Source organism: Anoplolepis gracilipes, chromosome 7 (genome assembly GCF_047496725.1).
Source record: "Anoplolepis gracilipes chromosome 7, ASM4749672v1, whole genome shotgun sequence".
Lineage (NCBI taxonomy): Eukaryota > Metazoa > Arthropoda > Insecta > Hymenoptera > Formicidae > Anoplolepis > Anoplolepis gracilipes.
This window is the reverse complement of record NC_132976.1, coordinates 13,087,054-13,107,394: the sequence shown is the minus strand read 5'-3', so window position 1 is coordinate 13,107,394 and position 20,341 is coordinate 13,087,054. Positions and strand designations below refer to the sequence as shown.

Sequence of the window (20,341 nt, the reverse complement as noted above, 5' to 3'; positions counted from 1 at the left end):
AACAATTAAAAATTCCATTTCATTACCTTATTGTACAATAATGTCACAGTAGTGTGCAAGAAAGAAAAATAATTATCATAAGTATACTAATAAAAATTATTCTTTGCCATTTTTCTTGAGAAACTGTAATTTTTAAAAATTATTATTCAATAAGATTGGAAAAACTTTTAATGTAAAAGTCAAAACTAATAACAACAAAAAGAAAAGTTTTTTTGGCAGAGTAATATCACGATTAATAAAATAAATATTATTTGTTAATGTCTATTTATATTGATAATACTTGATTACGATTCAGCATAATTTGCATATATCACTTATTTGTTACAACTAAGTAATTAGTTTACAATCCTCAATCGTGACGTTTGAACAACTCTTTTAACTTTTTATTATTTTTCTAAATAATTATTTTTAATAATTAAATATTCTATGTACTATAATTTTTTATTTTATATGCGGAAAACGATTTTATATATCTGAAAACAATTGACAATGCTTGATTGTGATATAATTCGGTATTCGTAATCATGTATTTGTGTACTCCACAAATAATATTGTAGCATTACATAATATAATTTCATTAACGTTTTATAAAAATTATTCTATAATAATTAAATTGTAATGTAATATGAATGTATATAATCTTATTCTCTGCTTAAAAAATAAATCGATAATATCTAATTATGATATTTATTATTGTTGCTTATAGTACTCACAGTATCATACTTAATCATATAATATAATAATTATTTATGACAAATTTTCTTCGTCATTTATAAATTGCAATATTTGAATTTGTTACTTTCGATTACACATGGATACATCGATTACATATAGATCATCTCATTTTTGTCGCTTATTCATCGAATCGTATTCTTCGAATCTTATTACTTTCTAGAATATATATTTCTCCAGTTTAAAAACAAATCATATTAGATATTAAAGTTCTTGTTTTTTTTCCTATCTTATTATTTTTTTTTTCTTCCATTCTTTCCTGCTTAAAAATATCTTTTTTTTACTTTTTCTTTTCCCTTGTTTTTTTTCTCTTTCTGGAAAATTATTTTAAACATATAGAAGTTATTCTATTAAAAAGAGTGATATATTAAGTATTATCTAAACTAAGTTTTTTTATGGCATATAGAAAAATATCAATAATAATAATAATAAAAGTTATATATGTAATATTTTTATTTCTGTCTGTTGTGTTTTAACAGTATAAATTATTTTATATTATTTTAAATATATAATATTTATCCTGTGTATAAAAATTGTTAAAATCTCTCTTATCCCTATATATTGTTTTAAGAAGTTATTAACTGATATTACGCTATTTGCTTATCATTTATATAACAGATTTAATTTTTAACTTTATGTAATTTTATAAAACAAATGTTTATTTTCTATCGTGAAGCATTATTGTACTTTGCTCTCTTTTCTCTTTTCAACTCTCGCTTTCTATCGCATTTGCGATTACTCCACTTACAATTTCTTGTTTACTTTTCAATAATCTCTCCATTAACGCTATCATCCAGATAATGTACAATGTTAATGTAGTGTTGTTATTGACAGTGCGGATTATTGAAATAGAATAGGAGTGATAAGCAACCGTGAATTCGGCGAAAATTAGGGATACGAGAATGCACATCGAAGGAGATATGATATCGTGAGAAGAAAACGTAAGAAAAAGAAAAGTGGATTCCAAGACATTTAGATAGGAAAAGTGTGTATAGAAACGGATACGCGAAGCTGGCGACCCACGCTCGTGACAGCGGCTGTCGTGGGTCTCGGACCCGCTGCAGGGCCAATGGTGGGTCACTTTCTAGCCGCGGTAGCACTACGGGGATGCAGTGTGGCCTGTGTGCTGTCGTCGCCGGCCTGTTTCGTCGGGCTATGTGCATCGCAGGTAGTCGTCGCGGATCTGGGGAGTCTTGTTATCAGGAGTTGGCCATGGACGTGCAAGAGAGACGACATTCACAAATGGAGCACGCGGAGACCGAACTCATGAAAGCAAGCGAGATCGCGGAGAGAGTCAAAAATGTCATTCAGATGGAAGAGGTGAGAGATTAGTTGTTTTTAAACCGTTCATTTGTTTCGTGAACAAAAAAATGAAGGAGATAAAGAAGAAAAAGGAGGAGAGATTAGTAAATTCTTTTTCTTATTTTACAGACATTTTTCTAAACTTGGCTATTATGTATAAAATATGTGTTATAATTGTGGGATCTAAATATATCCAGAAATGTTACTTTTTATTCATTTTAAAAATATATGAATGTTGTAATTTAAAGATTGTTTACAAGTATAGAGTACTATTTTACTAAAGTTAGCTATAAATTAGTTATTAAAAAAGAGATGTGTCAAGAGTGTATATCAAGATATGCAGTAGTGTTCCAATATTAGGCACATACATAAAAGTAATGAGAGGATGGTTGTGACTAATCACGTTTAACGGCATATTTTTGCCTATTGTTACCGTTTTATTTATCATAATTTCTGTTAATAATATTTTAAATATGAAAGATTTTAAGAACTAATGTAATTATAAAAAAATTAATACAACACTTTTATAATGTAATGTCAACCAGGAATCCGGACCGAAAGCTTTTTTCAGTTCGGTTCCGGTTACAGTTTAATAAAACATCGAATAAGTGTTTCAGTTTCAGTTTCGGTTTCTTGACTCGTGAACAAAACCGAAACCGAAAAAATTACGGTTTTTTAAAACTTTTTTTCGGTTATAGTTACTTGTACGGAAAGAGTTTGAAGTGTAATGATAAATTTAATAAAATGACTTTTTTTTATATTTATTTTATTAAATTGTACGTTTGCAGATGACGAGAAATAAAAATAAAAAATTATATTATTTAATACGATGTTTTATTTTATGCATATACATGTGTAAAAGATGAACTAAGATGTGAAGAAGAATTAAGATATAAGCGACGTAGAGATAATTAACAATAATAATAAAAAATTTAGAACAGTTAAAAAATCTAAAAAAGTATAATGTTATTTTAGTCCAAACTAATATTTCTAACAACTTATTATTAAAAAATTAAGCATTTTCAATCGAACATTAAGTCGTCATATTGATTCAACTATAAAAAACAGATCTATACATATATAGATAGGTTAAAAACCGGAAAAACAACCGAAAAAAACTGTTAACCGTAAATAATATTATTGGTTCGTTATGATTTCGGTGTTATAAATTTTGTAAAATTTGGTTTCGGTTTCGGTATCGGTTCATCTAAAAAAAAGGGTTACGGAACGGTTTTCGATTTCAATTCCAGTTCGGTCCGGATCCCTGATGTCAACCTAATGTTTCGATAAGGACTAATCTGAATAAGAGTGATAAGCTCGATTCGGAAGCCTCGAAATATAAGTTCTCAAAAATTTAAATCAAAATTTCGGTTTTAAATGCTGTATTTTTATAGCGAACACAATCACCCGCATTACATCGCATTAGTGCAATACTAAAGATTACTATACATGAACCTAGGCAGCAAGCGCTACCTTATTTTGTCAAATAACGTTATTTAGAAGTACCTAGAAAATCTAAATATAACGCACAAGTATCGAAACTAGTACAATATATACATAAATTAGTTTGATAATGAAATAATGTATATATAAATAATTAATGTGTGTTCTGCTAAGTGACGTAATAAAATCATAATTATTAGATTTTAATTCTTTAAAATATTTATGTTATCTTTTTATACTTAGATAATTTTATGTATTAGAATTCTTTAGTATGCACTCGTGCAATGTACAGATAACACGTATGTTTAAAAAAAATCTTGAAATTATTTTATTTTCAGACTTTACTAAAAGACGCACCTTAAAGATATCTTTAAGACTTTCGAAAAATAGATCTTTTATTATAAAACATTTTTTGCAGTACGTCTATAGTATATATATAGCTATCTCTATTACCGATTACAACATTTATTAATTAATTAGAATACATAAACACATGACGTGACAAGAAGGCAACTTTAGACATACATCTAAAGTTGTCTTCTTGTCTTATGTTAATCGTATATGCAAAGTTGTGCAAGAAATTAAAGGACAAGCGTTATTATGTAACAATAAAGACGCTGAAGCAGTTAGAGCAGCATGATCTTAAAGGTTATTACAAATTACTTTCCTCCGAACTTACATATTCAATCTTATAATAAGTTTATTTAGAATTATTTTTAAATATTTTGCAATATTAATTTTCAAATATTTTACAATAAGAAATTCTATTACCAAAACTGTCAATGGTGTTAAATAATATTTGGATTTTTTAAAGAGTGATTCCCTAAACCCTCAAAAAATTCTCTAATATAATTTAAATTTAAAATCAAAACTAGTTTTGGATTAAGTTGCAGAATTTTTAAGAAAGGAATGTAGGAAGAAGAGCAAGGCTCCTTCTTCTCTTCTCCATGCATTTATTTAAATATTTATTTTTATTTTTATTAAATATTTAATAAAGTGTATAAATAAAATTATACTAATACACATGTAGAATATAACGAAAAGACGATACAAGTAAGTACATACATCTCAAAAAGAAAGCATCATATAATTCAATACAATACTTAGAATATATGTCAAAAAAGTAGTCCATGAGATATAAGTTGATGTTAACATTTATCAATTAAAGAAAAATCATCAGGAAAAAATATATCAAGTTTATTTTTCGTCTTTTTGAGATAACACTGCAATGTTATAACTTTGATGAAGTAGTTTCAGATTATTCTGTCATAAAGATAAAGAACCTGCTTAGAGGTCGAAAAAAAAAAGTAGTGAAAGAATATGCGTGCAAGGGAAAAACATACTTATTCATACCAATACTTCGAAAATTTTTAATTTTTTATAATAAAATACATATTATTAATAATAAAATGACATATCAGGCAAGTTATTACTGTAGTCGAGATTATTTTAAGTGTTTTAAAACAACATTATTATCAGGACTTACTTAAAAAAAGTATGTAAACTTAAAAATTTTTTAAATGCTCTTGTAAAATTGACACAAAGTGACTTAGTACGTTCTTCTCTTGACCTTCATTATCATATTGATATAAATATCGTAACTGTTTTATGTCTAGAAACGAGGTTGAAGTATTATAAGGAAAGTTTGTCTAATACCTGCTGTAGATGATAATTCAATTTACTTGAGATTTTAATAGAAATCTTTCTTTATCTTTCTGGAGAGACATAGGCGAGAAAAATATCTTTCTTTTTATAAATACATTTATAATCTCACATTTAATTAGTGAGAAAGTATGTATATCTTATTTAAATTTATAATTCTTTTTTTATAAAATCTTAAAAATTAGATAATGAAAATTATAGATTTAATTACATGTGAGATTTTAATTGTATTTATAAAAAGAAAGATATTTTTCTTTCACTAAACAAGACTAAAGAAATCTGGATCTTCTCACAACATTTCTTGTGATCACTTGCAACATTCGACCCTAAGTATCATATCAGACAGTGCCTGTGCGAAAGTCATATAGTAAGGGTGAAAATTTAAAGATCGTAGATACCTGGAAATTGTGCTTCTTGGAATGCCTAACTCGTTCCCTATTTCTCGAATGCTTATATTTGAGTTCATAGCAACCATCCCTAATATAGCAATAGTACGCACAATGTCATTAGGACCTCTAGGTTGTTTATTTCGTCACCGAATCCTGCATCTTTCACGATGCTTTATTACGCGAATTGTACTATCATTTGGGTGATGCCTTCTTCTAGGAAACCTCTGATGATACAAAGCCGCAGTTCTGCGATATAGTTATCTTTACACTCACCAAGCACTAGAAATATTTTGACAATCTCATTCGCGTTGTAATCAGGCATATTGATCAGATATTAAATGATCAGAGTAACAGAATAATTACGAGCTACATATAATTATTTAAAATATACATTTTAAATATAATAAAAATATAGTAAAATATAAAGATAGAATTTAAAAAAATTAAATTTTTTAAAACAAAATTTAAAAATATTAATTTAAACTCTTCCAACAAACTATACAACTTTAAAAGATATGAAAAATAGACAAAACGTTCTCTCATCTAATTATTAAAAGACAATGACACACACCATACAAAGCCAAATGATATACACACATATATGGCATTTCACTCAGCGTGTTTGATCGCCTTATGTACAAATGTATAATCGTCTACATCTATGTGATGGTTTTTTGACTGCGAAAAGATAATTTGCCATGGAGCCATCTCGCGGTATAATGGCAGTACTGACGATGCCCACGTAAAATACTCACGAAAAAACCGATTTTTAATCCTTCAAAAGTGATTGTCGTGCATTTAGATAGCAGACAACCCTTTGGCTACCAGTATACATTTAAATACTAAGCGTTTAAAGTTAATAAGTTTTATTAATAGTTTTTAAGAAAGAAAAATATAAAAAATTGAAATGCTTGTTTTACTCAACTCCTCTCCTCTCTCAAATTTTATAAAAAGAAGCTAAAGTCATTTAAAGTAAAAAATCCACTTAAAACATTCGTAATTTTCAAGAAAAAGTATTATTGTTACAGACTATTTCAACACCGGCACGATAATAAATAAGTGAATTTAACAAATTTAAAACTCAGTAATAATTAGATAAAATAGTTTAAATATAGGTCGTTGCAAAGGTCTTGAGCATCGTTACAATAATCTGTATTCAAAAATAGGAGATTCCATTTAAGAAAACGTCGATGACCTTGATCTGACTTTGAAAAAATCACTCAAGATGAAATCTATATTTTCATCACCCTCTCTTAACAATGCAACTTTTATCTGAAACATTTTTGTCTACGACGTGTAACAGAGAAGATAAAAAATGCATTAGTTGGCAAAATGAAAAACCCTGTGTGTGTATATATACAGGGTGTCTCATTTTAATTCCTCCAGTCAAATATCTTGAAAACCAAGCCCGGGAGCCTCAATTTTTAAAAAAATTGAGGTGACCTTCAAATGACTCTTCAAGGTCAGACCCTTGGTCAGACCAATGGTACCATCTTATGGCCCCCTCAAAATCAAACAACTTTTGCCTGAAACATTTTTCTCTTCCGGGTTTGGTTTTCGAGATATTCGATTGGAGGAATTAAAATAGGATACCCTGTATATGTATATATATACAGGATATCCCATATATGTATATACACATATATATATATATATATATATATATATATGCGTAGATATTTTTTTTTAATTTAATATTGTAAATGTGTGAGAAGTGTTCTATAAAACTGTTAACGTTCTTATATTTGTAATTATCTTACGAAAAATTTATTTATGGAAATAACATAATAAAGACTTAAAAATCGCAATATTATGACGTTTTTGTACAATGTTATTAAGATGTTACAAAAAAGACATTTTAAATTAAGCATTATTTTTATTTGTTCATTAAATCTACAATGACCAGTTTCGACATCGAAATAATGTGTGTTTACTATATGGGATGTTTTTATATACAGAGTCGTATTAATAATAATTTGATTGTAAAAAAAGTATATAAAAAAATAATTGTTAAAAATATGTACTTACTCATATTGATTCTAGGAGGTTAAACATTTAAAACTCACAGAAAGTGTAGATGCAATTATAATAAATAAAAAATACATAACTGATATAAATATTGTGTTACTCTGCAATCTTTTGCAAAGCAGTGGGAATTATTGTAATATGAAATAGGAGAAAATGTGTAAATCAATAATATATACAAAAGTTTGAGTCACATGCGTCAGAAATTAAGGAATTAAAGTTGTATATGTGTGTATAAAAGTAGGAAATTTTGAGATCCATTTTTAGAATTTTAATGTTTTTTATGTATACACATGTATGTGTTTTTGCTGAAAAATAAAGGATAAAATTTAAAAAAAAATCTTTTGCGAATCAAGCATATTAGCGAAAAGAAAAATACGAAAGAAGAACTGAAAATGTCAGTAATTTATATTTACATAACGTAAATTGATCTCTATTCGTGAAATATACAGGGTGGAGCGGTTAAAATAGGCTAGTTGAATCTCGAAAACTCAACCCACAGATAAAAATGTTTTAGACAAATGTTGTTTGACTCGAAGGGAGATATAAGATGATATCATTGATTAAATCTTGAATGTATGAAGTTTGAATATGTGGAGTTGCCAAGGTTAGGTGAAGGACAGCCTAGTTTATTAAATGGAACCACTCTATTTTTTTACGTAAATTAATTTCTTACAATATTCTTTGTAGAAAGTTATAAGAGTATAATGGCAAAAAATTTAATGTAAAATTTAATAGTTTACAAAATATTTTATACTTTAATTTGACATAATTTTATAAAAACTATGAAATAGCTCTATTATTAAGGTAAAATATTCATTTTTCGATTATTTTATCTTAATACTTTTATGCACAGGCTAATGTGAGAGGAATTTATTAGTATAAAGAAAACATATAACTTTTTAAGAAAATCTTGTTGCAAATTAATTTTTTTAAATGTATTTTCTTCACACTAATTAATTCTTCTCATTATTGTGCATATTTTGTGCATAAAAGTATTAAGATAATATAAAAATGAATATTTTACGAGATATTTCAAAGTTTATGTAAACTTATATCGAATTAAAGTATAAAATATTTTTATTATTTTTTAGTCATTATAACTTTTATAACATTTTATGCAAAATATTGCGGGAAATCGGTTTATATAAAAAATTTGAATAGTTCCATTAAAAGAAAAATTAGTTTGACCTTCATATAACCTTAGCAACTATATTTAAAGTCAAACCAATGGCATCATCTTATGTTTCTCTTTAAGTCAAACAACTTTTATCTGAAACATTTTGTCTACGGGCTCAGTTTTCGAGATTTGGCTGATCTACTAAGCGTTTCAACCTGTATATTTTTGCCACAATGAATCATTAATAGATCATTTTATCAAGCAATTCTAACTCATTTTTATATACATTATTATTTAAACTATATTATCTGTATTAGCGTAATTAACACACGTTTAAAAAACGATTCTATATATAACATTCTAAAGTTAATGTCTCAAAAATGTCATAAGTCAGGCCATAAGAAATCTGAAAAATAAATATATACGTTTGTTTAATAATCTTGTTAGACATCTTACAATTAGTAATTTTAGAACGTTTTTTTAGAATATCATAAAAATGTCTTAATGTTTTCTAAACTAGTGAAGGTGACCGAATTCGTTATCCCTTTAGTAAAAAAGGCATATTATTGACATTATCATCACTTTTCCACAATGCTGATTGGTTGTCTCGAGGTCTCGTTGTCAAATGCATTATTGCAACTTGCTTCGCGCGTGTCGTCTGCTGTCAAATTTTGATAGTTTGTGACAATTTGTAGAAAAATTATATTAAAGAAAAGTTAAAAAAAAAGTTAAAGAAACCGAAAAAGAGAAAAAGAGAGACAAAAGAAAGATACATATATTATATATGCATGTATTGTATATTGTGTAATTATGTGTAATTAATAGAAAAAAGAAGAGATGGAAGAAAGAAGGATATAATATTAAATAAAGAAAGAGAAAAAGAGAGAAAGAAAGAAAAAGAAAGAAGGATGCTTTTTTAAAGTCAATTGTAAATATTAAAATTAAATATTTAACAATCAATTAGCATCGCGAAAAAAAACTTTAACGCTTAACTTTAACATACACAATATAAATATAAACAAAATAAATAGCGCGCACTTAAACTGTTCTAGTAACATAAAAAACATGCAAAGCAATTTTGTGACGCAAAGTACGTTCACAAATGAATAACTTCTTCTATATCTTGAATAGTAAATAATTATAAATAAATTTTTATCTATATAATAAATAACGATAATATTAACTGTGACCCCTCCCCTCCACACATACACACACATACACACACACGCGCGCGCGCGCGCACACACAGGAAGAGAGGGGGGGGGGGATAATATAAGCTATTATTATTAACAATAAAGACTAAAGACTCATAAATTAAAATTACGGAAAAACATGAAACTCATGTAGAGCCAAGCACCAGATTCAGGAGCGCAAATAAAACAACGTTTTATAAAAAAACCTAAACTTTATTTTTAAACGTTTCAATGCATTTTTTAATCATCTTCAGTGATAAAATTTAAGAGCATTACAAAGGCGCCCATGTTTTCGAATTAATACTCTTAAATTTTATCACTGCAGATGATCCAAAAATGGATTGAAATGTTTGAAAATAAAGTTTGGTTTTTTTTATAAAACGTTTTATTGCGCTCCTGAATCTGGCGCTTGGCTCTACATGCCTTTCATGTTTTCCCGTACTATTATTATTAATTACATATATAATATTACTATTTTTTAAGAATTTTAATAATTAATATAATATTAATAACGCTGTGCGACACCATTTTTATAACACTAATGTGAATTATAATGATTTCCGACGTATTTTTGCTTGCTGAACATAAATTCAGTTTCAAAATTTGGCTATTACATCACAATTTTGAAACCAGATTCGTGTTCAGTCGAAGAGGCCAAAAACGACAATTTTGAGGGTTTTCATGGCATTATAGTACTGACACTAAATTTTTTTATTTTATTATTTCCATGCAAAAGTATCAACTTTCAGGTGTAAAATTCACTTTGGTTTGATTCGATATGATGTTTCATTTTTCATTTTTCCATGTAACATTTATGAAAAATGGCGTCAGAGACCAGAAATAAATATCGTCGTTTTTGGTCTTTTTAATGTTTTCTCAAAATTGTAACGTGGTAGCCACATTTTGAAAATAAATTCCTGTTCAGTGGGAAAAAAATACATCGGAAATGACTATTCACTCGTGTATAAAAAAGATGTCAAACATAGAACAAAGAGCTATTTTCAAATTGTTATATCTCTAAAACAAAAAATCATATTGAATTTAACCAAAGTGAATTTTACAGCTAAAAGTTGATATTTTTGTATGGCATTAATGAAATTAAAAATAAATTTAATGCTGGTACTATAATGTCATGAAAATCCTCAAAATCGTTGTTTTTGGCCTTTTTGTCATCATTTTTCTCACAAATTGTGACATGACAATCAAATTTTCATTCACACTCATGTTACAAAAAAAAAGTTAAATTTTGTCAGACAATATAATTTTTATAAAAAATAAACAAAAAATAATTAGCAATAATAAACAAAAACAATAAATTACAATATTAATAAATACTAATATTAATTAATATATAACATTTTAATGCTTTTTAATGGGTTTTCTGTTTCGTGAATTTTAATTAGAATATATGTATAACAGTAGGCGCTGAGGACGACTTAAAAATGAATCGAAACGTCCGTCCACACTCACAATTAAACTATTAATTTCTCGATGCAACATGTCATTTATGATTAGTAAATTACTTTTTCTATATTAACTTTTTTATTTTTATTTTTACTTTTCACTTTTACTCCTTATAGTTTGTTATAGCTCTTTATGCCTTTTTAAACCTGTTCATTGTATCTAATTAAAGAGAGTTTGTTTACTTGATTAATTATAACATTTTAATAATTACTTATTATTTCTACTCAATTTATAATGACTATATATTATGAACTTATCATTAATTATGAAAATTATTGATTTGACTACTTCATAATTAATTAATCTTAAAGTAATTGCGTTATAGTTTGGAAACGCATCAAAACATTGTATTTACACAAAACAAAATAATAAATTTTTTAATATTTAAGCAAAAATTTTTAATTTTTTAATCGTAAAGAGACAAATAATTGTAATATAACCAAATAATGATTTTTTAATTAATTGAGATTAATTATTTATTAATGCATAATAAATGTATTAAAGACTTTATTTATTATTAATGACAAAATAAATTTATAAAAAAGTAAACAGACAAAGCAGTTAATTAATTAAAACAATAATAATATTATTAAATAAACCGTGTTAGAGAAATGTGATAAAAATTAGATATGACATATATGTATACAAATATTTGTATATATACAAATAATGTCTCAAAACTATCGGGCGTTATTTTAATAACAGATTCTCTGATGAACTGGAAGATTATTTTTTTCTTAACAAAAATGCAAAGCATCAATAATTTTCGATTACAAACGATTAAAAAAAGGGTTTTTTACAAGCTAAACTTTTTAGAGATTAAAAAGTCCACAGTTTTTCAGCTAATTTCAAGTAAAGTTTACGTTAATAGAACTTTAATTTAAGGTTTAATTACAAAGATGTAGAGAAGTGTCACAAACGACTTTAGCAACTCTCTGGGCCAGATGTGGTTTATTTATTCTTTTGATGGCCTATTTATGAGCAATTAAAATCGCTTATAGGAAAAATAGAGAAAATAAAAGCAGTTTTGGTGATGCTTGGCGGATTTCATAACTCCTCGAAACATGTCGAATCTATCAAAAGTAATCTAATTTAAAACATGCTACGATAAAACGTGTACACTTAAGTCTTTTAACATAAGATTACAAAAAGTAGGAAAAGTTGTCTTCTACTTTTGCCACTCATTAACATATCGAGTTTGAAACATTTAATGTAGAATACCTATCCCATTTTAAATGCCTTACACAAATATCTAAAAAATTAGAAAGATATGAAAAAGTATTTTGATAAAAATTGTAGAATTTTAAAGAGGAAAAAAGAGGGTGATATTTATTTGGTTTAGAATGATCTTGAAAATGTCAAAATAAAGATTTTAAATAAAAGATCTCTTTTTATCGCTTACTCTTGTAGCTGATGTCAAGACATGTTAAAAACACTAATGAATCCGATCAAATATTTTTTCATTTACTGGTTCATGAATATTTCATTTTATTAGCGTTACTCAATATATAGTATGTGGAAGTTATCAATTCAAGTTACAGTGCATATTACAACTTACAATTAGACCATTAGTTCAAGTAATGCTGATCAGCATTAGTGTACTAATCGTAGCAAACATTCATGGACTAATAAATAAAAAAAGTACTTGATCAGTATGTAACGAGTATGTAACGAAAGTAATTTGAAGTCGTCACATCAACTATTAAGTATATAAAAGTAAACAATAAAAATTAGAAGTAATTAATTTAAAACCTTTATATTGATTTTAACGAAGTTTTTCAAGGTCAATCTAAAGTCAAATAAATATTATCACATTATTTCAATATATCTTCCAATTTTATCTAAAATACTTTTTTGTATCTTTCTTAATTTTTGAAATATTTGTTTGGTGCATTTAAAATGAAATATCCTATATATGATTGCAAAAAATGATTTTGCTTCATATTGAAGAATATGAAAATTAAAATTGATTAAGATTTGTTATTAAAAACATATCCAATAGGTTTAAGATTCCCTCCTCCCTCCCGCCCCCCCCTCTCTCTCTCTCTCTCTCTCTCTCTCTCTGTGCGTGCCTGCGTGCATACAGAGTGTCTCGAAAAAGATAGATAAACTCTCGCAGACAAATAAAGCAAGTAAAAATAATCTTATAAGTTCCTATAAAATTTTTTTCTACAATGTATCTCTGCCAAGATATTCGTCTTTAAAGCTAAAATTTGAAAAGGACTTTTCTTTAAAGTTTCTTAAAGTTTATAAGAATGAATAATTTTTTCTAGTAGTTTTTCTCTGATATTAATTAATGTTGCATAAACTAGGCTTTTAAATAATCCCACAGGTCAAAATCCAATAGATTTAAATCAGGAGATCAAGGTCGCTAAGAAATAAATTCTCCTTGACCTATGTATTGATTTAGATACACGTTATCGAGGTGCTCTTCCACCATAACGTTGAAATATAATAGAACATTCATGTATTAGCTACATATTGCGTCTTGTTTTAAGTGACATTCTTCTAATAGTTTCAGCAAATAATTTTGAAAGGATTCTAAATAAATTAGTACATTTTATGTTTCAATCAGTTTCAATCATTTAAGCATTTCCATTTACCGTTTGTAACACAATTAATCTTATTAAATAACATCCAATAATACCTGCTCAAACTAACATCTGTTAATTTAGAATTGTCGCTGATGTCAAATTTCTATTATACAGAGTGATCGCAAAAGATCGGAACCCTTGAATATTTTGAAAAATATAAGTTTTATCAAAAAATGTTTCAGACAAAAGTTGTAAGGTTTAAAAAAGGTCTATTTATTGAACCTATCAGGTTGATTTTAAATGACATCGCCAAGGTCAGACCAAGGTCATCTTGAATTTTTTAAATGAGACACCCAATATATTATTGCATATTCTTGTAGCTTACCTCGAAAGCTATTCAAAACACTTATAATAAAGTATTTTTCATTAAGTATTTTTCGAGTTATGAGACTTAAAAGTTGCAATATTTTGACATAAAATACAAGATATCTCGTAAAATATTCATTTCTCGATTATCTTACTCTAATACTTTTATACACAGAATAACGAGACGAATCAATTGGTGTAAAGAAAACACATGGTTATTTTTAAGAAAAAATCTGAATTTGCAACTAGTAGTTACACATTTTTACTTTAACATAATTATGTGTTTTAATTACGCCAATTGATTTGTCTCATTATTTTGTGCATAAAAGTATTAGGGTAAGATAATCGGAAAGTGAATATTTTGCGAGATATTTTGTATTTTATGTCAAAATACTACAACTTTCAAGTCTCATAACTCGAAAAATACTTAATGAAAAATACTTTATCATAAGTGTTTTGGACAGCTGTCGAGGTAAGCTACAAGAATATGCAATAATATATCGGGTGTCTCATTTAAAAAATTCAAGATGACCTTGGTCTGACCTTGACGACGCCATTCAAAATCAACCTGATAGGTTCAATAAATAGACCTTTTTAAATCTTACAACTTTTGTCTGAAACATTTTTTGATAAAATTTATATTTTTTAAAAATATTTAAGGGTTCCGACCTTTTTCGGACACCCTATATGGATTTTCATCATTCTACATATGTACATTGTAAAATATAATTTCATCGTTTCTAAAGTCTGCTTCATCCATGTATAAAATCGGACCAACAAAAGCTTGAATTTCTGTAAAAAACAGGCTGAATATTCTTTCTTTGAAAGGTAATCATTTTGATTGATAGCATATATTCAAATAGTTTATAGTAAAGATAAAGTAATTGTTCGAGAAGAATTTTCAAAATAACCAAGTCTGCCAAGTCGCATACTGCCAATTGTGCGCTACATATTATGTCGACAGAACTCCGGCAACAACTGCGCATGATCTACCAGCTCAGTTAGTGCTAGTAGGAATGCAGTAGAAAATAATCAGTTACATCATATGGTTCAAAAATTGTTGCAAAATTAAAACAGTTCTTAAATATGCATAAAAACCATAGATTTTAAGCATTGCGTATTGATACAATATGCCAATAGAAACTATATCAAAATTTAACATAACACATTACATCATGTTGCGTCGGTAGGATATCATCAGAAATCGATTTTATCTACGAGCACATCATACAAGCACATGACGACAAAAATTGAGCATGTGTTGCTATTTCAAAAGATAACAGCAAAAACATAACAAAACACAGCATGGTCATAAAATAATAGCAGAATCAAAACAATATTAAGATATATTATATCAATTTATTATAATGCTTTCGTTTATTGTTTTACATACCACGTTTCTATCTCATATTTGAGTTTCTAGACAAATATAAAGACTTCAAAGCGACAAGACAGAAAGGTCAACAAAATTAAAAATGTATAACATTTATTTCTATTAACTTAATTTCTAATTTCTACAGAAAATTTACGATATTAAATTAATTGTTAAAATTTAATTATTTAAACATTTTTATTTATACATATATAATATTTAAAATATAATTACGATATAAGGGTGTAGTTCCGAAAAGCTGAAACCCCCGATTTTGTTGTCATCACGTATACTTACGTATTTTAATGCGCTGATTACGAAAATAATACCGGAAATTACGGCAAATTTTATTTTTATGGCGAAAACCATAAAAAATCGTTAAAAATTGACACTTCTTGCGTTTATTTTATTAAATACTGAAAATTTCAGGTGATGACAGCAAAATCGGGGATTTCAGCTTTTCGGAACTTTATTCCGATATAATATGTTACATTGCATAACATACATACATATTACATTAAATACATTTACGACTGAAAAATTAAAAGTAACTGGCAACTGACTTATTGATAAATAACATTTATGTCATAATATAATACCTGTCATATTTCATTTATACTACATTTTTGTCGTGTTTTTATTGTTAAACGTAATAGCACATTATAGGTCTGTTCTTTTTAACTAAATTGACTGCACTAGTTCAGAGTTTATCTTTTTTCTTACACATTGGAAAAAAAATAAACCCTGAATTAGCGCAACTAGTTTGGCTAAAAAACAGACTTTATGTTGCTTCTTTTTGTTGTTTTCTGTCGTTAATTTCGGATACAGCAGACTCTACTCGATATTTGCTGTCACATCATGACAACAGATAATATTCAATTTTTGTTACATTTATGCTTTCACACCAGTAGCTGCTGGTAGAAAATAAGCAATAACGGATGCAATGAATAGGAATCTGCTGTAAAGTCATAATTGGATCATATTGTTCACATACATTTTAAAACGTTTTCTTCTATTCTAAGATATGTGCGTTTTTTAACACTCCTATTAAAGTTCCTCAAAATTAATATTAATATACGTCACTATTATTAAGTACATTTAAATCAAATAATGTTAATATTTTAGAGGTGTTAAAAATACATACATACAATTTTTTTAAAAATATTTCTTAGACATTATTTGTTTTACTAGAGCAGTTAAACAGAATAACTTATTTAGAATTCCTTCAAAATTATTTACCGAAAATGTTTCAGGGGAAACAAGACGCATGTAGTTCATGCATACTTAACTGGATAACATGCATCCAAATTGATAGATAAACTGAAAGAAACTTACTTCTTGACCGACACTTTTCTGATTTAAATCCATTGGATTTTTATGTGAAGTTATTTAAAAAGCTTTGTTTATGTAACATTAATTAATAACAAAAAAAATTAGAAAAAATTAGTCATTATTGCGATCAAATAAGAAATGATCCTGGAAGATTATGGCAGTTGTAACACTCATCGATTCGTGCACGAGAATGTGTTATGCTAACGCTAGATTGTGCACATATTCGTGATTTACGTTGTGTGTTTCGCAATTCGTGAACAGTATAAATAAATTTGATAGATCAAATTTGACGAATCTTTCATCTACACTATTCATGAATTATAAACGAATACGCGCATAGTCTGGCGCTAGCATTATAATAGAAGGAAGTCAAACATTTTTTTTGTAATTATGGCTAAATATGTTTGATTTTGAAGTTTTATACAATCAATGCAATTTTGTATTATTCAAAATTACTACTGTCTGAATATACCGATCGTGTATTTTTTTCGAAAACAATTAGTGTTTTCAAAATAAAACAAGAGAATATATTTTTTAATAAAAAAAAGTAGAGAATATATATATATATACATATGTAAAAATTAAAAATCTCACTTCAAAATTTTGAATACTTCAGTTTATAATATTTTACAGATGGTCTCTCTAACTTTCTGACGTGATATCAAAAATCTATCATACTATATATGTATATATATATATATATATATATATATATATATATATATATAAAGTGTCCTATTTTAACTTACTATTATATATTGAAATATTTCGAAAACTATGCATTTTTAAAAAATTGTTTCAAATAAAAGTTGTAGGGTTTGAAGAATAGATGAACTTAGATTTTAAGTTCAGTTGTTTTGAGTATCAGCTTTTTGGGCCCAATAAGGCCCAAGTTGTTTTTTTCAATGGAAACTATTTTTTATTGTAGATTCGAATTCTATAGAAAAAATAAGGAAATTTTGTTCTCGGTAATTTTCCACTAAATCGTATCCAACAGGCGTAAAATAGCGCTCAAATTACACACACATTACGAAAAATATTTTAAATTACACATGGAGCACTTAGAAAATGAGAAAAATAGTCGTTTGATTTAATTTGACAACATTTCGTAGAATATAATGTTCCAAAAAAAAAATATGAAAATGGAACCCTCAACAGTGTAATAATTTTTAGTCCAAAGATTTGAATCTACAGACGCTATCCTGAAGGATATATTTTTTAAATAGAAACTCTGGATAAAAATGACATCATTTAATAGATCTCGGAGAGAATGTAACGACCTACGATGTATTATATTATAAATTTATCTTCAATATTATTATTACAACAGATTTTCGAAAATCGCCTTTTGGATAGTATCCATTTCTGTTTGTTTATACTAATATTTTGGATATCTTGTCTAATTGTTTGTTTGAATTTAAAAAAAAGAAGAAATCTCTTAAATGTTTTGAGGAGATTTTCGTAATGAACATATACTTCAACAAGATTTTGAGATGAAAGATCAATGTTAAAATTATTGTGCTCATAATACCGAAAACGCGCGCGCGCGCGTGTGTGTGTGTGCCTGCGTACGGCGTCGTGAGTGCGTGCGTGCGTGTGTGTGTGCGTAGGAGGGGGGGAGGTGCATGCGAGCGTGCGTGTGTGTATAAAACAAAATTTATTCTTTTTAATACGTGTAGTTTTTTAACAAATTACACGTAACTAATAATAACCAAGTTTTAAGTTAAAAACATATGAACTAAATCTCGCTAAAAATAATATAATTGTGGGAATGCTTACTTTCGTAATTAATTAATTAATTAGGGTCAATTAATGATGCTGATGAAATATCAGAACAAACTAAGCGCGGGAGAGGACAAAAAAACGTCACTTTTCTAACTTTTTCCTAGATCGTATTTTTTAACCTTTAATGTACAAAAGATCTCACTTGACATGACAAATCGTAAACCCATAAAACCGAATAACTGTACATCTCGTTACGCGTCTGAAGCACGGAGTGACATGGAATATACTTAGTTTCGCCCAAAAAGTTGCAAATGCATATGGATCCATATAATTATAAATCTCGTAACACGTCGAGTGGGAATGTACGGGAAAAGATTAGAGTTGCAGAACCTTTTCCATTGCCTACACATTTACGTTATAACAATTTGACAGAGTTAACATTAAAAATTGTAATTTTCAAAAAGTTAGAAAAGTGGTGTTTTTTGTCCTTTCTCATATTTAGTTTGAGAGATATTTCACCAATAGCATTAATTAACCCTAATTACTTAATTATGAAATTGAGCATATTCCACAATTATGCAACTTCTACCTAAATTTCTTGTATGTAAATATTTATCAAGAATTTAATATCTGTATGTTATTTCGATATTGACACTATACAGCGTGTCCTGTAATTGGTGAAAAAGCCTGCTAATGGCAGATTCTTGAGATCATTTGGAATCGATTTTTCTTCAGTGAAAATAACGAAAGACGTCATTATTTTTTGCAAGTTTCCAATTTTTATCATTATATATCTTTGTAATTAAACCTTAAATTAAAATTCTGTTAAAGTAAACTCTATCTGAAATTAACTAAAGAATGTAGTTTTGATAATTTTTTAACTCCAAAAAGTTTAGTGTGCAAAAAATGCCTTTTCTTCAATCACTTATAACACGGAAATTATTGATGCCTCAACATTTTCGATGAGGAAAAATCGTCTTCAAATGATCTCAAGAATCTGCCACTAGCAGATTTTTCACTAATTACAGGACACCTTGTATAGTAATATATGTATATTAGGTTAGTAAAAAATTTTTTCATATTTTATGCAAAAAGGCAACTCAAAATATAACTTTCTGACCAATCTGATATACAAGAAAATTTAAACATAAAGTTTGTATTTATTAGTTTTACAAAATTACAATCATACATTTGATTGAGTATAAAATATATCATACAAAACATTGAATATAAAAATTTCCAGAACTTTGCTTTTGTATTAAAAAATTAAAAGAAAAGATTTCTTCTATCTTCCTTTCTTTGTCTTGGTCTCTTTTTCTTTTCTTCGTATTTTCTTCCTCTTCTCATTTTCTTTTGTTGCTTTTCTCCCTTTTCTTTTCTTTCTCTTTCTCTGTTTTATTGATATAAACATCTTGTAAGTATATGTATCAATAAATAATGTATTTAAAAGAATTAGTATAAAATTAGTATACATTTATTTTAAATGAATAATCTAAATAGGCAAAATTTAATTTAATTTTATTGCTTAATAGATTTTAGATATTATAAACATTTTAATTACCTAATAGTATTATAAAATTTTTGTTTTTCTTAGATTAGATTGCAGAAATGTGGATATTTGCATGTGAAAGAATACAATTTTCCAAATTACTTATACATATACATTTCGTATTAATATTAAT

At 27.1% G+C, this 20,341-nt stretch overlaps 1 protein-coding gene across 19 annotated transcripts in view; it reads left to right on the top strand.

Moving 5' to 3' along the window:
* The window catches only part of LOC140668128 (uncharacterized), a 165,270-nt gene that overhangs the window by 50,404 nt on the left and 94,525 nt on the right, over positions 1-20,341 (top strand). For 9 of the 19 annotated variants that reach the window (XR_012047125.1, XR_012047124.1, XR_012047123.1 and 6 more), the window contains exon 2: positions 1,530-2,052. The exons of 1 other annotated variant lie outside the window; for it this stretch is intronic. Coding sequence is in view for 15 of the 18 variants with exons in the window: in XM_072896793.1 (XP_072752894.1) it covers positions 1,840-2,052 (213 nt within the window). In the remaining 3 variants the exon portion in view is untranslated. The remainder of the gene's footprint in view (positions 1-1,529; positions 2,053-20,341) is intronic. 9 more of the 19 variants (XM_072896795.1, XM_072896786.1, XM_072896790.1 and 6 more) reach the window with 3 other exon arrangements.